Source organism: Procambarus clarkii, chromosome 18 (assembly GCF_040958095.1).
Source record: "Procambarus clarkii isolate CNS0578487 chromosome 18, FALCON_Pclarkii_2.0, whole genome shotgun sequence".
NCBI classification, from domain to species: domain Eukaryota; kingdom Metazoa; phylum Arthropoda; class Malacostraca; order Decapoda; family Cambaridae; genus Procambarus; species Procambarus clarkii.
In genome coordinates, this window is record NC_091167.1 from 18,835,308 (window position 1) to 18,857,299 (window position 21,992).

Genomic DNA, 21,992 nt, shown 5'->3' on the forward strand with positions numbered 1-21,992 from the left:
TACATATATTTTGTATTATGTAAAAATATTAATGGTACAGACACTTGCAAAATAAGACTGCCTCATTTATAAAATAATGATACACCATCACACAAGGTACTAGTATGTTCACAACAAGTACAGGTTCTAATTATCTAAAGAAGGCACCAAGCTGGGAAAGGCTATGTAGCACCATCAAATGTGCTGAATAATCATAGGACGCTAAATATCACTAAGGATGCCAATATGAGAACAAACAAATAAGGCGAACGATAACAAAAAAGTATCCGATTCACCAAGAATTCTATCAAGAGACAGGTGACCGCGAGGGACGGTCGGGAAGCAAGACACGCTTGTCCTGAAAGTCGGGGACATTCAACAAGGATATGCACGACTGTAAGGGGGACAATAAGGAGAAGGGCGTCGCTCCATTTAAGTGTCCATGAGTTAAGCATGTACTGTATGGCCAATACACAACCTCGCCAGAGCCGTTTTCCCACCACCGGTTACAGTGGTTAGAGGAAGGCCACAGTTTGTTGCCAATAACAAATAACATTTCCTGTCCTCATTTAAAAATTGTGGTGCATTAAGTCCTAATATTAATGCTTCTTTTTGATAAATGAGCATCAGCCTTGATAGGTTAGATGGGTGCCCTAGTTTCATATGCTTGGAACATGTAAAAACCAGTTTAAATTTGAATCTTATCAAATCATTTATAAGAATAGGTTGGATAACAGCATACACTGTAACTAGTTTATCCTTCAATTTTATTTAAGAATAAAGATATCTCAAATATTAAAAAGAGCAACAATTGACAACTTCCACTCCATTTTAAACATGGGAAGCTTTGCCTTTACTTACACTGTCCAAATTGAGGGATGAACATTTCTTGTGGGACTAGGAAAATGTCAATCTAAAGTATAGTATTTACACAACTCCTCCCTTGACTAGTTCCTGAGGGAAATAAAGAGCACATCTTTCATTGTTTATAAATGTATTACAACTGGTATATGATACTAATATATGTTGAACATTCTGATAGGCTAAATAAGTTTTCAAATAAGTCACATAACTAAGACTAGACAAGGTGCACTAACTAATCAATCATCTTGTTGAACAAAAGGTTTGACACAGGTAATAATAATTTATAATAATAATAATATAATAAAGTGATGATAATTTATGGTATATGAGCATGTACAGCTGGCTTCGTTCCTGACTCCTTATCAGGGATCCAGGGTTCTATTCCCGGGTGAGACAAATGAATGATCACGATGATCACAGGCCATATAACACTGAAAATTTAATGACATGTAACCTATGTATTTACTTCTTGTGTAGGCGAGTACTGTAGAGCGAATCTCAAAATATATGAAAAGACTTGTCAACACCTATGTTTTCACAGAATTAATTTTATCATTTTAAAAATAATTTTTCATTGTTTTTCAGATTCATTTATTTATTATACACCCCATACCCATCCCGTGGGCTGTGGTAGAAAGGGATACAGAAGAACATAATGGGTTCAGAAACTGAAGCCCACAATTAATTTAGCTAAGCAAATGACAATAGAATTATTAATTTGTATGCAAAATGGAAGAAAAACTTGAAAATATTCTTTTTCACGTTTTTAAATATCAATTTACTGGGTGCAGACGCAATACCAGAGAACTTCTGTTGATGCTGTTCTTGTCGTTAGAACGTAAGACCGCACTGCTGCATCCACTGAAGAGAACCACTTGAGCTGCCAGAAGGAGTGTATTCCGCACCAACATAGTCACTGTACCCTGTGTGCAAATCGAATGACTTTAGAATATGAAATATTAACAGGTTCAAGAAATAATTTATATCTGATTTACCTGAGGGCCACTAACACTAGTGGCCTCAACGAGGATAGGAAGCCGTCGGCTTATTGAAGGTCCCCCCCCCCCCCATTTGCTGTGATGATCCTCTCCAGGTGGATTTTAGAATCCTAAATCTATAGTACACTCCCATTATTTATACCTGTACTTCAATCTTATGTAGAATATCCTTCAAGTCAAAATGGTGTACACACCTGAAAATTACCGTCATCCATCATTCATTTTACACTACTATACTGAAATTTTACAACCTATATACAAACATGATATTTCAACCTTCCATTCCATCAGCTTTGCTTTTGTTCAGCAAGATATTCACACTATGACATTTTACATACACTTTAAGCCTAAATGCACACACATGAAATGAATTGAAAGTGATAACATTTCAGTCTATCTAGGACCCTTATCAAGTCTTAACATGAGGATCCAGGATGGATTGAAACATCATAATTTGTATTCATTTCCTTTCGTATGTGGAATGCATTATTTCTTTTCAGTCACCTTATTATGACACTACAAATCACAATAACGAAAGTAAAAAAATGTGAAATAGCTGATTCAGCAGTTTCCTCAGTACCACAAATGTGTTACTAGTATATGTTAGATACTTGTGAATGAGCAAGAAGTCTATGGAAAACATGAGTCAACAACCAAAAATGTTAATGTTTAGGTGATACTTTCAGTGAGGATATTTTTTGATCACCTGTATATGGTAATATTTGTAACTTAATACCTCCCAATACCTCCCAATATTCTTTATTTTACACCATACTTTCATTCCTAGCTACAACCTCTCCACTTCTCTTTAAGGGGCGGGGAAATGAAAAATATTTACTAAAAATCAAACTTTTTCGAAAAAATTCCAGTGAAATCGTGTTGGCTATGGCATAACAGTTGCGAAATTTTGTCCAAAAATGTTAATATATATTTTACGAATAATTCTTACCCCCCCCCCCTCCCTGACCACCATGATGGGGACCAGATGCCTTATATATATGTGCCTTATCACATATATAAGCAATAAAGTTAATGAAATAGTTTTTTACCCCCTAACACAACCACTACTGCAATGCATGTTGAAATATAATGACAATCATCAGAACACAAGTAAATATGCAGTACAGATAATAATATAGACAAAGGCTATCAATTCGTACCTGTGAAATGTTGTAAACTTATATTGTATTATACTATTAATTTTATGTATGTATAAAGTATATATGTGAATGTATTTATTTTTGTATTTTTTTTTTACTTCATTTCAAAACATATTGACCCACAACTTTCACATTTTGGTGTACGAATGCCCAGCAATATTTATTAAAACATACAAGTAGATAAATAAATTAGGACTACCATATACATCATCAATAACTTTAACTTCAATTATCTCGAAAACTAGAAATTTAACTTTGAGTAAGCTTCATAAATCCAGTTTCTCATCGATTCTCACCATTTTTACATATAGTGTAATTACCTAAGTGTAGTTACATTATGAGAGCTACGCTCGTGGTGTCCCATCTTCCCAGCACTCTTTGTCATATAACACTTTGAAACTATTGACAGTTTTGGTCTCCACCACCTTCTCACCTAACTTGTTCAACCGTCTACCATTCTGTTTACAAAAGTTAATTTTCTTATATTTCTCCGGCAGCTTTGTTTCGTTAGTTTAAATCTATGACCTCTTGTTCTTGAAGTTCCGGTCTCAGGAATTCTTCCCTATCAGTTTTATCGATTCCTGTTACTGTTTTGTACGTAGTGATCATATCGCCTCTTTTTCTTCTGTCTTGTAGTTTTTGCATATTTAATGCCTCTAACCTCTCCTCATAGCTCTTGTTCTTCAGTTCTGGGAGCCACTTAGTGGCATGTCTTTGCACCTTTTCCAGTTTGTTGATGTGCTTCTTAAGATATGGGCACCATACAACCGCTGCATATTCCAGCTTTGGTCTAACAAAAGTCATGAACAATTTCTTTAGTATTTCTCCATCCATGTATTTAAAAGCAATTCTGAAGTTAGAAAGTGTAGCATAGGCGGCTCCTCGCACACTATTCTTAATGTGGACCTCAGGTGACAGTTTTCTATTAGAACCACCCCTAGATCCCTTTCTTTGTCAGAATTCTTTAAAGATTTCTCGCATAATTTATAGGTTGTGTGGGGTTTATGTTCTCCTCTTCCACATTCCATAACATGGCATTTACTCACATTAAATTCCAATTGCCAAGTATTGCTCCATATACTTATTTTGTCCAGGTCTTCTTGAAGGGCATGACAATCATCTAGGTTTCTTAGCTTCCCTATTATCTTAGCATCATCAGCAAACATGTTCATATAATTCTGTATTCCAACTGGTAGATCCTTTATGTAAACAATGAACATTACTGGTGCAAAAAAAATATAAAAAGTGCATACAACTGTCTGCGTACAACCTGTCTGTTCTACAATTCCATAGATTGTTTTTTTCATAAACCCCACACATTTGTAGTTATATATTTTTTGTGTGTAAATTTGGCACATATCTCAAAGGCCATATTTATAATTTTTTTACACTAAACTATACTGAAAATCTATATTCTAAATCAATGAAAATGAAGATCATATGCTGTTCTGAACGCCTAATACCACCAAATGAACAATTGGTGATATTTTCTATTTTTGAAGTTGATTTGAAAATCTGAAAATTTCAAGATTTTTATTTTTTATTTTCTTGTTTTACATGTTACGTTGTTGATCATTCAGACAAAGATGGAGCATTTGCCTAGTAGATTATGCACAAAAACTTTGACAGCTTTTGAGCAGGTTTCAGAAAATTGTTTCCCGGCCCTTTAAGGGGCCAGTTCTATTTCACAACCTTCCTCAAACACTCAAATGTTTTGTGCATAATCTACATGCTAAATGCTCCAACTTTTGTTAATGGATGAATATCATAACATGAACCTAAATTTTTTTATTTTAATTTTTGTTTAAATTGACATTTTCACAATTTCAAATTATGGTAAGTGACTTAATATTTCACTAATTTTTATTTTTGATTCTCATAATTGTTGTAAAAATTATGAGAATCGTTCAGAAACTGAATTTTTTATCCAGTCTCAAAGTTAAAAGTCCTGTTTATACAGAAAAATGATGGTAAATGTCTTGACAATAAATGTAGTACTGTAGTTCAAACTGATGTCATATCTTGTAAGTTTATTAAATATTGCTTGGCATTTGTACTCGAATATGAGAAAGTTGTAGGTCAATGTGTGTTGAAATGAAGTCAAGAAAAAATAACCCCACAAAAAAAACAAAATATAGGGATAATTATAATGGGTTAAGGGATGTATAAGTATACAGTACTTTATATAAGTGATAAAGCCCTCATCTGGTTCTCATTCAGCAAAAACAACCTAAAGAGACAAAGAAAACAGGGCATAAAAGCTGTGAATAACTCTGCAAAAACAGTTAAAAGAAAAAAAAGTCAAAAGTTCTGCCACCTGTAGTTGAATTACATGTTGACCAATTTCGTTGCAACTTCACATACTTAGTGATGGGTATGCATTCTCCAAGATGTAGACGCTACAACAAAATCAGATTATAAACAAAGGAGAAAAAAAAATACCCCCCCCCCAAAAAAAATAGTGGAACTAACAGATATTGCCATTGGATAATGTATTTATATGATATATAATAAGATACAGCAACATAACATCCTTACTCATTATTATTTGTGTTATTATGTATTACTCAGCAATGCTAGAAAGGCACCAGTTGCATGTCCACTTTGTGGACCCTGCATACTACTATTCTTCTTTGTGCATCAGAATGATACTTGCTTCTCTTTATTACTACATTATCCCTTAGATGCAGTTAATAGGAGCTCTTCTCCTTATCATTTTTTTTTGTAAATTCATATAAAATCCATTTCTTAACATATTGGGATGACACTTTCATGATGCTGATGCCAAATAATTGGTATTTTGTTTAACATTTTCAAGTAATTTTCATATACAGTAATTTGAATATTTGTTGAACTCCCGGCCATTTCCTTAAATGTACAGTCAGTCCTGAGAGTATACTTTACATTACAACCATTAATGCTTTACAAATACTTTGGCTCACAATTTCATTCTCTAAATAAAATTCAGAAAACTGTTTGTCATTTTCTATACTCACCTGCCTCTCGCAACTTGCTGAAAATAAATATGTAATCTAGTTCCCCTGGGCATGATGGCTCATGCCGATGAGGAGCTTGGGCTATCTGCACATGTCCTACAGGAATAACACACATTATTGGTAATCTGTTTACATGCCTACTACTATTATTCTATTGTTTTGTATGATTACAATACAGTTTCTCCATTTTATAAACATGTACTATATATGCCAAATATCAACACAAAAAATCAAGCTAGTCAAAAAACATTTAAAATCAATATGAAATATAGAAAGAGCAAATAATTTTGCATAGCTGATACAGAAAGAAGTAAATAGTGGTTCAACTCAATGATTAAAACACAGCTACTTACAATACCTTACAATAACACCTCCAAAAAATACCTGATCAACCAGGCTGTGACTCATATGTCAGGCTGCGAGCAGCCGCATCCAACAGCCTGGTTGACCAGTCCAGCAACGAGGAGGCCTGGTCGACGACCAGGCCGCGGGGTCGCTAAGCCCTGAAATCACCTCAAGGTAACCTCAAGGTATACCAATCATACTAACCAATAAGAGGTGCAAGCTTCTTAATGTTGTTAGAAACGTTGCCACAAATCATCTGCAGGTGGAAGATGTCAAGCTGAAGTCGTAGGTTGGGAGAGTTGATCTTCTCTATTACAGACACAGCTGAAAAGTTACATAAAGTGCACTAAAATTATCATTATACTAATTAAAACAACTTGATAACAGATTAAGAATAATTATAATACAGTACTCCTGATCAAAAAAAAGGAATGGCTGCACACATTCCATTCATCTAATGCTTCTGTTCACCAAGCAAATAGGTACCCAGGAGTTAGGTGACTGTTGTGGATGGTCCTGCATCAGGCCATCTTGGAGTGGGTAGCTTGTGGCATGGTAGAAATTACTACATCGCTGCAGTGGGTGTCCCATCTCTTTCCAGTCTCGAAACAAGATTCAGCAGAGCTCTGATTCATCCTCGATCTTTCAGAGATGAGACCAGTACATACCTCGCCCCACTCTGGATGACCACTTTCGACCTGGTTCACCTGGTCTTAGATGTGAGCACTTCAATGATCTCCCTGGACTTCTGGGATGTGTTCCTATACTACAGGTTCTGGCTAGACTCTAGTGCAGCATCAGGCTTTCTGGTTTTGAGTTCTTCCCTTTCCTCTGAATCTGACTTCCGTGTTTTTTATCAGGGTGGCTCGAGTTGTGGTGGTTCGTCTTCAGTTGCTGGGGGTTCATGTTATAGCTTACTTCGATGACTGGCTGGTGTGGAGTCCCTTTCAGTCCGTGTGTCTGCTGGTCAGGGATCTTGTTCAGGAAGTGTTGGATGTTCGGGTGCCTCGATGTACACCTCTTCACATAGGCGTGGAATTGGCATCATCCTCTTTACACAGCTCCAGTCCCCGATTGCAAGGCCTTTCAGTAGATACCTTTCATCTGGACTGGTCCAGAACTGAGGGCTCAGGCCTTGGAAGGCCCTGGGCTCTTTTTTCCCTCAAACAAGTGGGGAAGGTAGGGTGAATGAGCCCACCCTAGTTTTGAGAAATTCAATCCTTTGTTTACATAGTTTGGGGAGTTCGTTAGGTTGGTTGTGAGGCATTGGTCTCTTGAACCCAGCAGTTGCATGTTTTGGTTCACTGATTTTCTCAATGCTTTCCCAAGTGAGATGACGGACCATCATCTGCCTCCTGCACTTCTTTTGAGAGGCCTGGTTCTGGCTCTGGTCCCCGGTAGGCCTGAAAACTCTGTAGCTGATGCGACTTAGTAGGTTATGAGCCACCTCAATGAGATAGCATCAGGGAGCCACTGGAACTCATCCAAAAATTGGAGTTACATTACAGTCAACGCTGGTTTATTTAGTTAAGTGTCTAACAAAAGCTCTAGTGAAGTACTGAAGGGGATGGCACAAAGAGAAACAGCATGGCTCCAATGCTAACCTGTATCATAGTTATTGAGGAAGTAGCCTGGGATGGAGACTGGATTAATGGGTTCTATGAGCCCAGTGATGTTTTCTTCAGCAAGACGGCCGACAGCATGCCTGAGGTTGGCCTCAAAAGTCGTAATGTGGGCACTTTCATCATGATTTTCACATCGACGTCCTGACATTATGTGAAGCCTGCAACGGAAAAGGCTCAGTTATTGTGATCTGAGTTTAGGCCTATGGAAAGGTGCCGAGACACTGAGGTCAATCAGCACCTTACTTCTACAACAGACATTCACTCAGTTTTAGAATAATATTCATACATAAAAACATTTTAACATAACAGTATTTTCATGGATATTCACCAATTATAATAAAAACGTACCCATAGTTATGGAACTCACTTGCTGCAGCCGAGTGCCTTTGCATATAAAATGGATCGCTCAAGACTATCTCTAAAGCGTGCCTCTTTCCCTGGAATGGCTGCAAACCCGAGCTCCCCAGCATGAGTATCCCCTAAAAAAAAGAAAAAAAATAGATGTTGAGTACTTAATATGACACTTTTTCTGGACAACTACACTATTGTCCCAGGCTATTAGACAGTGTCCCATCCCACTAGACACGGCAGAGATGCTGGGTCCTCTGACCTTCAGTCCAAGTACATTTTTAAACTCTATGCAAGGTCCTCTGATTTATAACTCACTAGTTTGTAAAGCAGTAACTGGCTCTTCTGGGGACACCAATCATCACTTAGAGGGAGAGGAATATAGTCAAATCATACACAAGATGATTTGACAAGGTTTCTTTTCTGTTTATTAAAACCATATACACACTGTATATTGATAAATTTGAATATACACTGTATTGACTTAGGTTTAGCTGTGTTAGGTTTGGTTGGGTTAGGTTTGTTAGGCTTTAAAATGCATTGGCAAACCATCTTGTAATTACCCAAGTGTAATTACAGGATGAGAGCTTCACTTGTGGTATTCCATCTTCCCACAAATATTTGTCATATAACACTTTGAAAGTACTGATAGTTTTGACCTCCACCACCTTCTCACTTAACTTGTTCCAACCATCTACCACTCTGTGAAAGTTAATTTTCTTACATTTCTTCAGCAGCTTTGTTTAGTCAGCTTGTACTCACCTAGTTGTACTTGCAAGGGTTGAGTTTCAGCTCTTTGGTCCCGCCTCTCAACCGTCAATCAACAGATGTACAGGTTCCTGGGCCTATTGGGGCTCTATCATATCTGCACTTAAAACTGTGTATGAAGTCAGCTTCCACCACATCACTTCCTAATGCATTCCATTTATAAACTAATCTGATACTAACAAAATTCTTTCTAATGTCTTTATGGCTCATTTGGGCACTCAATTTCCATCCGTGTCCCCTAGTGCATGTGCCCCTTGTGTTAAATAAACTGTCTTTATCTACCCTATTAATTCCTTTGAGAATCTTATATGTGGTGCTGATGTTCCCCCCCCCCCCTTAACTCTCCTGTCTTCCAGCAAAGTGAGGTTTAAGTCCCGTAGTCTCTCCTCATAGCTCATGCCCCTCAGTTCGGGCACTAGCCTGGTGGCAAACCTCTAAGCCTTCTCCAATTTAGTTTTATGTTTGACGAGATATGGACTCCATGCTAGAGCTGCATACTCCAAGATTGGTCTGACATATGTGGTACACAAGGTTCTGAATGATTCCTTACACAAGTTTCTAAAGGCCGTTCTTATGTTGGCCAACCTGGCATATGCAGCTGAGGTTATCCTCTTGATAACAACAAGAGAGGAGTGGGAGGGGGGGGCTTCGGGTGACAGGTCTGGCATGATATCAACCCCCAGATCTTTCTCTCTCCCTGAAATTCTGAAATTCTAGAAGAATTTCATCTCCCAAATGATACCTTGTATCTAGCCTTCTGCACCCTACACCTATCTTCATTACATTACATTTTCTCGGGTTAAACTATCACAACCATTTGTTCGACCATTCCTGCAGTTTGTCCAGGTCTTCTTGAAGCCTCATGCTGTCCTCCTCTGTCTGAATCCTTCTCTGTCTTGTGTGTGATGTGACTTGCATTCATATTGAGTGGTGCTCTGTTCATTTGCGTTATTAAGTGGCAGAGTTGGTGGAGAATTGACAATACCTGTACTCTTCTGGCTCCCATTCCTAATTATATGGCAAGACTATTTGAAAAAAAATTGTAATGGTGGGGTGAATATCACAAGAGGCCCTGGCATCTATACTGTACGGGGTCAAAAGTCCAATAGAACAAATATTTCTGAATCTGTTATTGATATTTCTATAGGGCTACTTTTATATAATTTCTTTGCTTGTTAAGGAAGCAATATCGGCTTCCTTAGAAATGATAGAAAAGTAGCCGTATAGAAATATCAATAAGGGATTCATTACTAATAAATTACCAATAAAAGGAAAGCTATATTAGATATGCAATAAAAATGCAACAATATTATTGAAGACCTATACAGTACAGTAGATAGGATGATACTTTTTAGTAACATTTCACACTGTTTAAGCACAGAAATTAAGAATAGAAAATTGAGATTTCTATCATGAATAGCCTTTTGTTGTATAATTAAATAATGCACTTGAAACTTTGTATAAAAATACAAAATAAATTTATTAATGGAATTAATACACAGCCTTGGCCATCCACCTTTCTCTCTAGTTAAAGTTTTAAACACCAAATGCTGCACAACAGTTTTAAGTCCTCAGCTCCCAGCCAAAGGATCAGGGTTTAACCCCCAGCCTGGACTGAAATGATTGGGCATATTTCCTTTCACCTGATGCCTCTATTCACCTAGCAGTAAATAGGTATCTGGGAGTTAGGCAACTGTCGTGGGGTTGCATCCTGGGGAGGGTCAGTAGTTAGCATAGAGTGACCTATGTAAGCCTAAATTTGGACATCCTATCCCCAACATGAGTTATTCAGATATTCAATTCATTCAAAATTCAAAAAGAAATATATTAGCCTACTGTAGATAGTTACAAATACAATACAGTACTGTATAATAATTCACCAACCTGGATCAGAGTTGATAAGAACTTGTTGAAGGCCTTGCTCTTTCAGGACAGCTGCTACCTCTTGCTCAGGGACGGAGTATGGGAAGGCACATTCAACTGCTAGGAAGCCTGTCTCTTTGGCCGCCTTGTAGCGTGCCAGCAGTCCACCCGCTTCCCCGAACATGAACGATAAGTTGGCTGCTACTTTCATTATCTTTACACTAAGAAAAAAAATTATTATTCATCTATGACAATCCTGTTATCTATAATATAACACTATAACACTATCATCTCTAAAAAATAATCAGGAATAATGGGGAAGATCTTTGACAAGTCCCCTTTGGGGTCACTAAGGATGGTGGCCCTCAGGTAAATTAGGTTAAATATATTTATAAAAAAATGCAGATGTGATTAGTGCTTACTTGGTAAGAATTTGCATTTTTTATAAAGCCACTAATTACGTGCAGTACGGTATAATATGGAGGAAAATGCATTGCAATATGTGCAGCACTTTTTAACCAATACATTTTTGCTATTAATCTTTTAAGTGATATATAAATGATAATGATGTACAACATGGTATTACTATAGGTATGTACAATAGGAGTACATTAACTATACTGAAATTCAAAAATGGTTATGTTCACATATGATAATTAGAGACTCATGACTACTTTCTCAATCTGCAACATGCTTGGTCCTGCTAGCAATTTTGGATGAGTTAGGTAGGATGAAGATAGCTAAGAAGCAAATAAAAAGTTCCCAGCTTGTCATGCTAATTCTATGCTCATATTATGGGTTATGTAGCACAATGGTCTATATCCTTGGCTCACAACTGAGAGACATTGGTTCAATCACTGGGCAGGACAGAAATGATTGGGCATTCTTCCTTTCACCTGATGCATCTGTTCACCTAGCAGTAAAATAGGTACCCAAGAGTTAGGTGACTGTTGTGGGCTGCATTCAGGGAAGGGTCAGTATAGCTGGCCTAAGGGGAACCTTAATTAACTTAAGTATAGTATAGGCTTTTTGTTTCCCAACAACAGGAATTGTAACATATGATCATGAAGTCTCCGTGGTGTAGTGGTAAGACACTCGCCTGGCGTTCCGCGAGCGCTTTGTCATGGGTTCGTATCCTGGCCAGGGAGGATTTACTGGGCGCAAATCCTTAACTGTAGCCTCTGTTTAACGAAACAGTAAAATGTGTACTTGGTTGTAACAACGATTCTTCGCGGCGGGGATCGTATTCCAGGGACCGGCCCGAAACGCTACGCGTACTAGTGGCTCTACAAGAATGTAACAACCCTTGTATATATCTCAAAAAAAAAAAATGAAAATTCAGAACAGCTTGCCTCGAGTGACTGGTGCCAATATATCTGGTAATACTGTACAGTACAGTATATAGAAAATAGCGTATGCTTATCACTGATGCTTATCACATCCTTATCTGTTGGTGGCTATAATATCAATGTTAATGCTCACATCTGGTGAGAGATATACAAATATACAAATACAAATGTTTATTCAAAAGAATGTGAGTACAAAGAACATAGGAATACAGTACAATTGTCGGGAACAGGAGTTACAATATCTGTGAAGCCACTATTATGCAAGGCATTTTGGGCAAAAGCAAAATTAAACCATATGCTGCCTTAAAACCTGTAGAAATTGTCACAAATTATTCAAATACTTGCAAAAGATTACTGACAAAATCTACCACAACTACTTGGCAAATACCATCCCTATTACCATTCCAACCACAACTATCATCACTATTCCAACCACAACTACCATCACTACTACAACCATAACTATCACTATTACAACCACAACTATCATCACTATTACAACCACAACTATCATCACTATTACAACCACAACTATTACCATTATAACCACAACTATCATCACTATTACAACCACAACTATCATCACTATTACAACCACAACTACCATCACTATTACAACCACAACTACCATCACTACTACAACCACAAATATTATCACTATTACAACCACAACTATCATCACTATTACAACCACAACTATCACTATTACAACCACAACTACCATCACTATTACAACCATAACTATCATCACTATTACAACCACAACTATCATCACTATTACAACCACAACTACCATCACTATTACCATTATAACCATAACTACCATTACCATTCCAAGCACAACTACTATCACTATTACCATTATAACCACAACTACCATTACCGTTCCACCCACAACTGCCATCACCATTACAACCACAACTACTATCACTATTACCATTCCAACCACAACTACTATCACTATTACCATTATAACCATAACTACCATTACCATTCCAAGCACAACTACTATCACTATTACCATTATAACCACAACTACCATTACCATTCCAACCACAACTACTATCACTATTACCATTATAACCACAACTACCATTACCATTCCACCCACAACTACCATCACCATTATAACCACAACTATCAACTACCATCACCATTACACGGGTACCCCAAACAGCTCAACAGCACTGAGAACAATCCGGATACCACAAGACGGTGAAATCCGGAGCCGGATACCGAGAGAGAGAGAGAGAGAGAGAGAGCCGGAGTGGGAGGTAATCCGGATGTGGGGGAGTGAGAGGCCGGCCAGCCGGACACAACAATGGCGGCGGCGCCCAGCCAGGACCTCCCTCCCAGGGGCGGCTATGCTCCCATAACCTTCGCCAGGATCCCTGCCAGGTCCTACTTCTCAGGTGAGGTGCCGCCCGGTCCTCTGGGGCCCAGGATGGTGGTCACGGCCGGTCCTGTGGGGCCCAGGATGACGGTCCTCTGGGGCCCAGGATGGTGGTCCTCTGGGGCCCAGGATGGTGGTCCTGCGAGGCCCAGGATGACGGTCCTCTGAGGCCCAGGATGGTGGTCCTCTGGGGCCCAGGATGGTGGTCCTGCGAGGCCCAGGATGACGGTCCTGTGGGGCCCAGGATGGTGGTTCTGACATTTGGGGCCCCAGGATGAGTCCTGATACTTAGAAAACCCTAATCTATGAGACAGTGTTTATCTGAGGACCACCATCTATCTAGTGGCCCCAACGGGGACAGGAAGCTGGCGGCTTATTAAATGTTCCTCCCATTTTTCCCGATAATATTTTCCAACTGAATTTTGAACAGCAGTAATGACTTGGAATTTCCGGCTTGTGTGGGTAGGCTGTTCCATGAGTTTATAACATTATCGGTGAAGAACCGTCTGTTTTCTTCACTTGGGGTGGATGTAGAGCGTTGGTCTCGCTTCATGCTGGTCAATCTCCGACTGTCCAAGTGGTTGGGCACCATTCCTACTCCCCGTCCTGTTGCAAATCCTTATCCTGACCCCTTTCAAGTGCTATATAGTCATAATAGCTTGACCCTGGGGGGGGGGGATCTCGATATAATCCTAACGTGTGTGAATACGCTGACTTCCTGTCCCTCGACACAATGGAATTATAATTACAGAAATTTAAAAAGTTTCAATGTCAACCTTGTCGTGTCTGATTTCAGTGTTAGTCCTGTGGCCATCGGCTGTTCCTTGTATGAACAACCCTGTGGATTCTCATCCTATTGGGGATGTTGTACATGCTGCTATATGTTGTGTTCATTTGCAGCATGAGTGGCACTGCCCAATAAACTAGACCTCTAGTGCAAAATTTTATATTATATATATAGGGCTTTAATTCCAGGGCGTGGTCCAGTCGTCGTCTTTTTCTTCGCGATACATGCAGTTTGCATGAAGGTTTTTCCTCCCGATGACTGCACGAGTGGTGATGTTGAAAGGTGTTGGGCTCACAGTGGTGCAGCAATGTTCATAATGTGGCAGAGATTGAACGTTATTGATGTCTTCTATTTGTGTGAGGATAAAGACAAATATAAACATATGAGTAGAAATGGACTAGGATGACAAAGATGAGTTGTGTTGATGGTGATAGCAAAGTGTTGCTGTTGTATAAAGTGTGTGGTTTTGTCAAGAGATGGTGAGTTTGTGAGTCTAAGTATGTTTGGGAGTTAGTCGCAATTCAGATAAGTTAGGAAAGGATAAGTTAGAGTACATTAAGTAACATAGGGCTAATGTGTGTAAGGTTAGGTTAGGTTGTGGTAGATTAGTTGAGGCCGGGTTATGTTATGTTTTCGTATTTTGGATATTTATGTCTGGGATGTGCAAGTCATACACAAATTGGTTTGTCAAAGCTCGGTTTCTAATTATCAAACCTATATACATTATATCATTAGATTAGAATGTATTAGCTTTGGTTAGGCTAGGTTGGGTTTGGTAAAGTTAAATTTAAGTTGTAAAATCCTTTGGTGAATTGTCTTGTGTACATTGTAATTTATAATCCTGAAGTCTGGGAACCTGAAATTTTGAGCACTGATATTTGAGGGCCCCAGGATGATGGAGCTTTGGTATTGGAGGAACCTTGATCTGTAAGGGCTCTTGGATGATAGTGTCCTGAAATTTGTAGGACTGATTTCTAGCAGACCTAGACGATGTGGCCCTGATGTCTGTTTTCAAGTAGTATCCAAAATGATTATCAGGTACAAGCAGAACTTATCTGAATGCCATTAACACTAGTGATCACGACGAGGACAGGAAGCCTCTTTGAATGCTTGTCAAAGCTCCCCCATTTGTTCTGATGATTTTATCAAGTTAGATTTTAAAATTGAGCAGTGTTTTGGCACTTATGGCTTCATCAGGTAGGCAGTTTCAAGAGTTAATAACCTTCTGGGTGAAAAAGCATCTTCTGTTTTCTCTCCTACATTGTGGCTTGAGCTTGAATCTGTTGTTCCTTGTGTGTGTTACATCTGACCTTTCTGAAGAAGCTGTCTGGATCAATATCCTCCAAATTGTTCATTATTTTAAAAGTTACAATGAGATCAGCTATGTCATGTCTGATTTGTATGTTGTGTTAGCCCTGTGGCCCTCAACCGTTCCTGGTATGGAGTGTCGACTTAGTTCTGAAATTATTTTTATTGCCATGTTGACCTTTCTCCAAAGCGGCCATGTCTTTCTGAAGATGAGGTCTCTATGCTTGGATATAATAATCCAAGTGTGGGGTGTTATAATTGTGCAGAATATACTATGTAAAACGTGTTTTGTTTGCTTAAGAGGAAGAATGACATTGCGTGACTACTCTTGGGGCCCTTATCAAAACCCTACCCAATGTCTGGGGGACCTTGACCATGGGGTCCTAAATGCAGAAACTGAGTTGGGCTTAGGAGATTAGTTGAACTAAAACCCTCTCCAGGCTGTATAATCCAAAACTGTGCCAGGCTTACAATTTCCATAATAGTGACACAAATCTTGTTTACAGTACTGTATATACAAAATGCAAAATTTGATCTTTAAGTTTTGTTTGATTAGGATATTGCTACATAGCCTTCCCGGCTTGGTGCCTTCTTTGATAATCAATTACGTGATTAGGATATGTTGGTTTCAAGTGTAGTGATGACATACAGGTCAAACTTTTCCCAGGTCTTAGACCTGCTAGTTTAGGTACCTAGTGTTTGCAGAATTGTGACCATTATTATTATTATTATTATTATTATTATTATTATTATTATTATTGTTGTGTTCAAAATGTATTATTTTATTTTGTGATTTTCAGGCTATCAGCTGTTTGCAGGCTATGCAGTTGTGACATCTATTGCTGCCTACTTCTACTACAAAACATATAAGAAGATTAAGTATGTACCTTACCTAAAGCTGTTGGATATTTTATATTTGTTGTTAGAATGACAATTTGCCATTTATAATTGGAGGACAATGTTTATTTGGCAATAAACATTGCCAAATAAGTACAATATTTTCAATGTGCCAAAGCATCTCTAGCCAGCTAGAAATGCAACATTTCATAGGTGAGAACCTGTAGTACAAATGTCTACATGCTCAGCTTGTTATTGAGAATTCTGGGTTCAACCTCTGGATGGGACAGAACTGGTGGGGCATAAATTGGGTGAGAGAAAGGGTTATCATCGTTATCGGAGCCGATCGGCCGAGAGGACAGCACGCTGGACTTGTGATCCTGTGGTCTTGGGTTCGATCCCAGGCGCCGGCGAGAAACAATGGGCAGAGTTTCTTTCACCCTATGCCCCTGTTACCTAGCAGTAAAATAGGTACCTGGGTGTTAGTCAGCTGTCACGGGCTGCTTCCTGGGGGTGGAGGCCTGGTCGAGGACCGGGCCGCGGGGACACTAAAAAGCCCCGAAATCATCTCAAGATAAGAGATCATATACCATTAATTATATTTTCCAGTCTGTTAAGAGGTACAGTATTATTGTTACCAATATTTGTATTACTGTAAAAAAATTCCAACCATGTTTACTGTTCAATACCATGAGAGTGAAGGAAATAATGAGGAGAAAGCACTTAGCCAGTATGACTATATATTTGTCATACATGGATGGGATTAAGTGGACAGGAATGAAGAGGATGGAATAATGGAAAGATGCTCAACCATTTGGCCCATCAGGGAACGAACACTCGCCTGCAAGATGTGAGGCAGTTGCTCTACTCCCCTGTCAACATTCTTAATCACATTCACTTGAAACTTAAAACTCTTGTGTTTTTGCATAAAAGGGAGTTTAGGTTTGAGATCTGTAGATAGTGTTTTTACTTTGTGTTTATTTCTTATTGTTCCATTTTGACTTGAAAATTATATTTTAGTAGACACCTAACCCCACAAATCTGAGAAAAAAAGAAATGATATTTTGGACAGCCCTAAAATGTCATCATTTCCTTCGTTTTCAGATATGTAGGTTGGGTGTCTAAATTTCCAGCTATATTCTGCATAAATTTCAGTACTTTGTGTAGGATCATCAAACTGATCTTTATCTTCATATAATTGGTAGTGTCTTCTACAAAAGCCACTTTTAAAATAATGTAAAACATGCTATTGTCTCCAGTATTAACAAGTTCATAATAAATCCATTTGGTGAGTTTCTTTTGGGGCATAAAGACCACAGTAATATTGCATAAATAGGATGTATATTTTATTTGAAAGCTCCCTTGAACACACACAAATAAATAATTTAATTATTTTGAACAAATAGGCTCCAAATTTCTCTAATATGAGGACATTTTTTGTATGTAGGATACGTGAAATTGAAAAGAGGAGTGGAGATCTAGCCATTGAACCACTACTGCTGGCCGAGAGAGATCGCGAATTCCTCAAGCAGATGAGACGCAACCGTGACGAAGAGGTCAGAATATTATTGAGGTTATTGGGAATGGTTTGGGGGGAAGGGGGTTGCATTTGTGACCCACAAATTGACTGTATCTGCTGGCATATAAGTCACACCTAAGATACAATGATGTTTTCTGGAAAAAACAATGTTTCATCATACATTTATTGAAAGTAATTTTCAAATGGTTTTGCAGGTGAAAACATGATTTTGTGCTTGTAAATAAATATAAATTGGGTTGGAGGATGAAAAACATGAATCCTATCTCCCAGCAATACAGTACTGTACAAGTATTTTAGTTATACTAGTACAGTATACAATAGTGTGGTTTATAATTATAGTCTGGAGTGTATTGCAATTTGTTTTTAAATGGAACGGAGATGGTGATGTATTGTCCCATGTTATTGTTTTAGCTCCTGAATTGGTTTGCCAATTTATATATAAAAGTAAACTTTTTTTAATAAAAATTTGTTAGGGCACAAAAGGGGACGGGCACTAAACAGATAGACTTGTTGACTTTTGATGGCTAGTTTATACTACTGGCAGTGTAGTATTTAGTTACATTTAGACCAGGGCTTTGCAACAAAGCAATCTTATTTTTTTTTTTTACAGATGATGAGACTTTAAAGCTATGCTCAGTTTATACATAGAAATTTAAAGTAAAAGTATATAGAGATGCTAGAGAATGTTTGCAAAGTTAATCTAGAAGTCCTAATCTTTAATAAATGTAAGGCTTTGAGTCAACACTTTACTAGTATGTACAGGACTTTAAAGCACCCATTTTCAAGTTTTTCAATACTGTAATGTGGCATTTTTTTTTCTTCCTGTAGGCAAAACTGATGGCCAATGTTGAAGGCTGGGAGGTGGGGAAATATTACAGTGAACCCATCTTCAAAACCGTATCTGACAAGCGCTATATTGACCCTATTGTCCAAGAGTACTACATTCATGGACCCTCATCCAACTACACTTTTGGTCCCTACTTTTCCCTCTTCACTTGAGCAGTGACTGATGGAATCAAAATTTGTGGTACTACTGCAGCCCTCTGGATAACTGCTTAAATTTGTAGGTTTCGCATATCTAGTTTGAAAGTGTACATACGATGTAGTATGCACATACCTGCATCATGCAAATAAATTTGTCATATGTTGAAATGTGCATACTAACAGTAATAGAAAATTTAATGGTAAAAGATGTTTTTTCCTACCCTCCCATCCCCTTTCTTTACTTGATAATTTTTTTGAGGGGGTTAATGTGATGCCCCAAAAAATCCACAGGAAAAGGGGCATGTACAGGGGTCTGGGAGTCTGATCCACCTCCCTGTGTGTGTGTGTGGTGTGTGTTCCCCACCCAGTACTCACCTACTCGCCTAATTGTGCTTGCGGGGGTTGAGCTTTGTCGCTTTGGTCCCGCCTCTCAACTGGTGTACAGGTTCCTGAGCCTACTGGGCTCTATCGTATCTACATTTGAAACTGTATATGAAGTCAGCCTCCACCACATCACTGCCTAATGCATTCCATCCGTTAACTACACTGACACTGAAAATGTTCCTTCTAACGTCCCTGTGGCTCATGTAGGTACTCGGTTTCCACCTGTGTCCCCTTATTTGCGTACCACCAGTGTTGAATAGTTTATCCTTGTTTACCCGGTTGATTCCCCTGAAGATTTTGTAGGTTGTGATCATGTCTCCCCATACTCTTCTGTCTTCCAGTGTCGTAAGGTGCATTTCCCGCAGCCTTTCCTCGTAACTCATGCCTCTTAGTTCTGGGACTAGTCTAGTGGCATACCTTTGAACTTTTTCCAGCTTCGTCTTGTGCTTGACAAGGTATGGGCTCTATGCTAGGGCCGCATATTCCAGGATTGGTCTTGCATATGTGGTGTACAAGATTCTGAATGATTCCTTACACAGGTTCCTGAAGGCAGTTCTGATGTTAGCCAGCCTCGCATATGCCGCAGACATTATTCTTTTTATGTGGGCTTCAGGAGACAGGTTTGGTGTGATATCAACTCCTAGATCTTTCTCTCTGTCCGTTTCATTAAGTACTTCATCTCCTATTCTGTATCCTGTGTCTGGCCTCCTGTTTCCACTGCCTAGTTTCATTACTTTGCATTTACTCGGGTTGAACTTCAACAGCCATTTCTTGGACCATTCACTTAGTCTGTCTAGGTCATCTTGTAGCCTCCTCCTATCATCCTCTGTTTCAATTCTCCTCATAATTTTTGCATCATCAGCAAACATTGAGAGAAACGAGTCTATATCTTCTGGGAGATTATTTACATATATCAGAAACAGTATAGGTTCAAGGACTGACCCCTGCAGGACTCCACTCGTAACGTCTCGCCAATCTGAGACCTCACCCCCTCACACTGACTCGTTGTCTCCTGTTGCTTAGGTACTCCTTTATCCAATGGAGTACCTTCCCTTTCACTACAGCCTGCATCTCCAGCTTTTTCACTAGCCTCTTGTGTGGTACTGTATCAAAGGCTTTCTGGCAATCCAAAAATATGCAGTCTGCCCACCCTTCTCTTGCCTGATTTTTGTTGCCTGGTTGTAGAATTCAAGTAACCCTGTGAGGCAGGACCTGCCATCCCTGAACCCATGTTGATGCTGTGTTAGAAAGTTCTTTCACTCCAGATGTTCCACTAGCTTTCTTCGCACAATCTTCTCCATCAGCTTGCATGGTATGCAGGTTAGGGACACTGGCCTGTAGTTCAGTGCCTCCTGTCTATCCCCTTTTCTTGTATATCGGGACTACGTTAGCTGCTTTTCAAATTTCTGGCAGTTCCCCTGTTGCCAGTGATTTGTTATACACTATGGAGAGTGGCAGGCACAGTTCTTCTGCTCCTTCCTTTAGTATCCAAGGGGAGATTCCATCTGGGCCTATAGCCTTTGTCACATCCAACTCTTTAAAGTGCAGCTATGTATATTCATGCATTCAAATTCAAATGTTAATTCAGGTAAAGTACATACATACAAGGTGTGATACAAATATTGATGGATTTATAGATAGAGCTAGTACATACAATGCCTGCCTAAAGCCACTATTACGCACAGCATTTCGGGCAGGAAAAAAAGACAAGACTAAAACTTAATACTAATTGAGATTAAAGTATAAATTGTGTTGAGATAATATAAAATTAAAAAAGGGGGTAACATGGCAGAAAAATAGCAAATATACAATTTGGTCGACAAACAGCAATGTTTAAAATAGCAGACATGGGTTGACATTTAGGGGAAGGTAGGTTACATGGAGTTAATTAGGTAGTGCTTAGTTTTTATCTTAAACTGGTTGAGAGAGGTACAGTCTTTAACATGACTGGGAAGGTCATTCCACATTCTGGGTCCCTTGATTTGTAGAGCATTTCTAGTTTGACTAAGTCATACTCTTGGAAATATCAAATAGGTATTTGTTTCTGGTGTGTTGCTCATGGGTTCTGTTATAACCTAGGAAGCTTTTAAGGTCAGGATTGACATTACAGTTCAGCATTTTATATATACAGTATATATATATAAAAGGAAGGTGCAGGCAGGCATTAAAAAAGCTTACAGAATTAATAATTTGGGTGTAAAATGCAAGGAAAAGTTTATATAATTTAATTATCTATGTAGTTACTGGTTAGGTGAGCTGGAGGCAGGTGGGGTGCCCTACCAGGTTTGTCAGCCCCGGACCTCATCTTGCTGACACAGCTCCGTATACCAGAGGACTCCAGTGATGAGGTGTCCAGGTTTGTTGCTTCACTCGGTACTTTCACTGGTGCTACATAGCCTCCCTGGCTTGGTGCCTTCTTTGATAATTACTTACTTAGTATATTTACTAGTGTGTGTGTTGAATA

General features: G+C 38.8%; 3 protein-coding genes across 9 annotated transcripts; 1 reads left to right on the forward strand and 2 right to left on the reverse strand.

Moving 5' to 3' along the window:
• Positions 1-729: 729 nt before the first annotated feature.
• Gip (hydroxypyruvate isomerase-like protein Gip) lies at positions 730-13,652 on the reverse strand. 7 transcript variants are annotated; one of them, XM_069326317.1, is made up of 7 exons: positions 13,532-13,652; positions 10,968-11,167; positions 8,335-8,446; positions 7,947-8,125; positions 6,547-6,666; positions 5,998-6,093; positions 730-1,766 (listed from the first exon to the last, which is right to left on the reverse strand). In XM_069326317.1, the coding sequence occupies exons 2-7, from the start codon at positions 11,155-11,157 to the stop codon at positions 1,675-1,677; spliced, it is 789 nt and encodes a 262-aa protein (XP_069182418.1). In that variant the 5' UTR covers positions 11,158-11,167; positions 13,532-13,652; the 3' UTR covers positions 730-1,674. The 7 variants fall into 7 exon arrangements, with proteins under 7 accessions (XP_069182418.1, XP_045592925.1, XP_045592924.1 ...); XM_045736969.2 differs by having other exon boundaries at positions 13,502-13,627; XM_045736968.2 differs by having other exon boundaries at positions 13,450-13,591.
• On the reverse strand, positions 12,625-13,452 carry LOC138365982 (uncharacterized). The gene has a single exon (XM_069326697.1). The coding sequence runs from the start codon at positions 13,450-13,452 to the stop codon at positions 12,625-12,627; it is 828 nt and encodes a 275-aa protein (XP_069182798.1).
• Positions 13,566-19,350, forward strand: ND-B16.6 (NADH dehydrogenase (ubiquinone) B16.6 subunit). Its single transcript, XM_045736972.2, has 4 exons — positions 13,566-13,707; positions 16,584-16,662; positions 18,068-18,176; positions 18,989-19,350. Exons 1-4 carry the CDS (start codon positions 13,617-13,619, stop codon positions 19,157-19,159), a joined length of 450 nt encoding a protein of 149 aa, XP_045592928.2. The 5' UTR covers positions 13,566-13,616; the 3' UTR covers positions 19,160-19,350.
• Positions 19,351-21,992: the final 2,642 nt, after the last annotated feature.

Coding starts and splice junctions, on each gene's coding strand:
- Gip (XM_069326317.1), bottom strand. CDS start 11,157: ATGAAAGTAGCAGCCAACTTATCGTTCATGTTCGGGGAAGCGGGTGGA. Junction 6,667..7,946: donor CCTCAATAACTATGATACAG/GTTAGCATTGGA, acceptor GTAACTTTTCAG/CTGTGTCTGTAATAGAGAAG. Junction 1,767..5,997: donor CAGCAAGTTGCGAGAGGCAG/GTGAGTATAGAA, acceptor ATTTGCACACAG/GGTACAGTGACTATGTTGGT.
- LOC138365982 (XM_069326697.1), bottom strand. CDS start 13,452: ATGGTGATGGTAGTTGATAGTTGTGGTTATAATGGTGATGGTAGTTGT.
- ND-B16.6 (XM_045736972.2), top strand. CDS start 13,617: ATGGCGGCGGCGCCCAGCCAGGACCTCCCTCCCAGGGGCGGCTATGCT. Junction 16,663..18,067: donor AAAACATATAAGAAGATTAA/GTATGTACCTTA, acceptor TTTTGTATGTAG/GATACGTGAAATTGAAAAGA. Junction 18,177..18,988: donor GACGCAACCGTGACGAAGAG/GTCAGAATATTA, acceptor TTCTTCCTGTAG/GCAAAACTGATGGCCAATGT.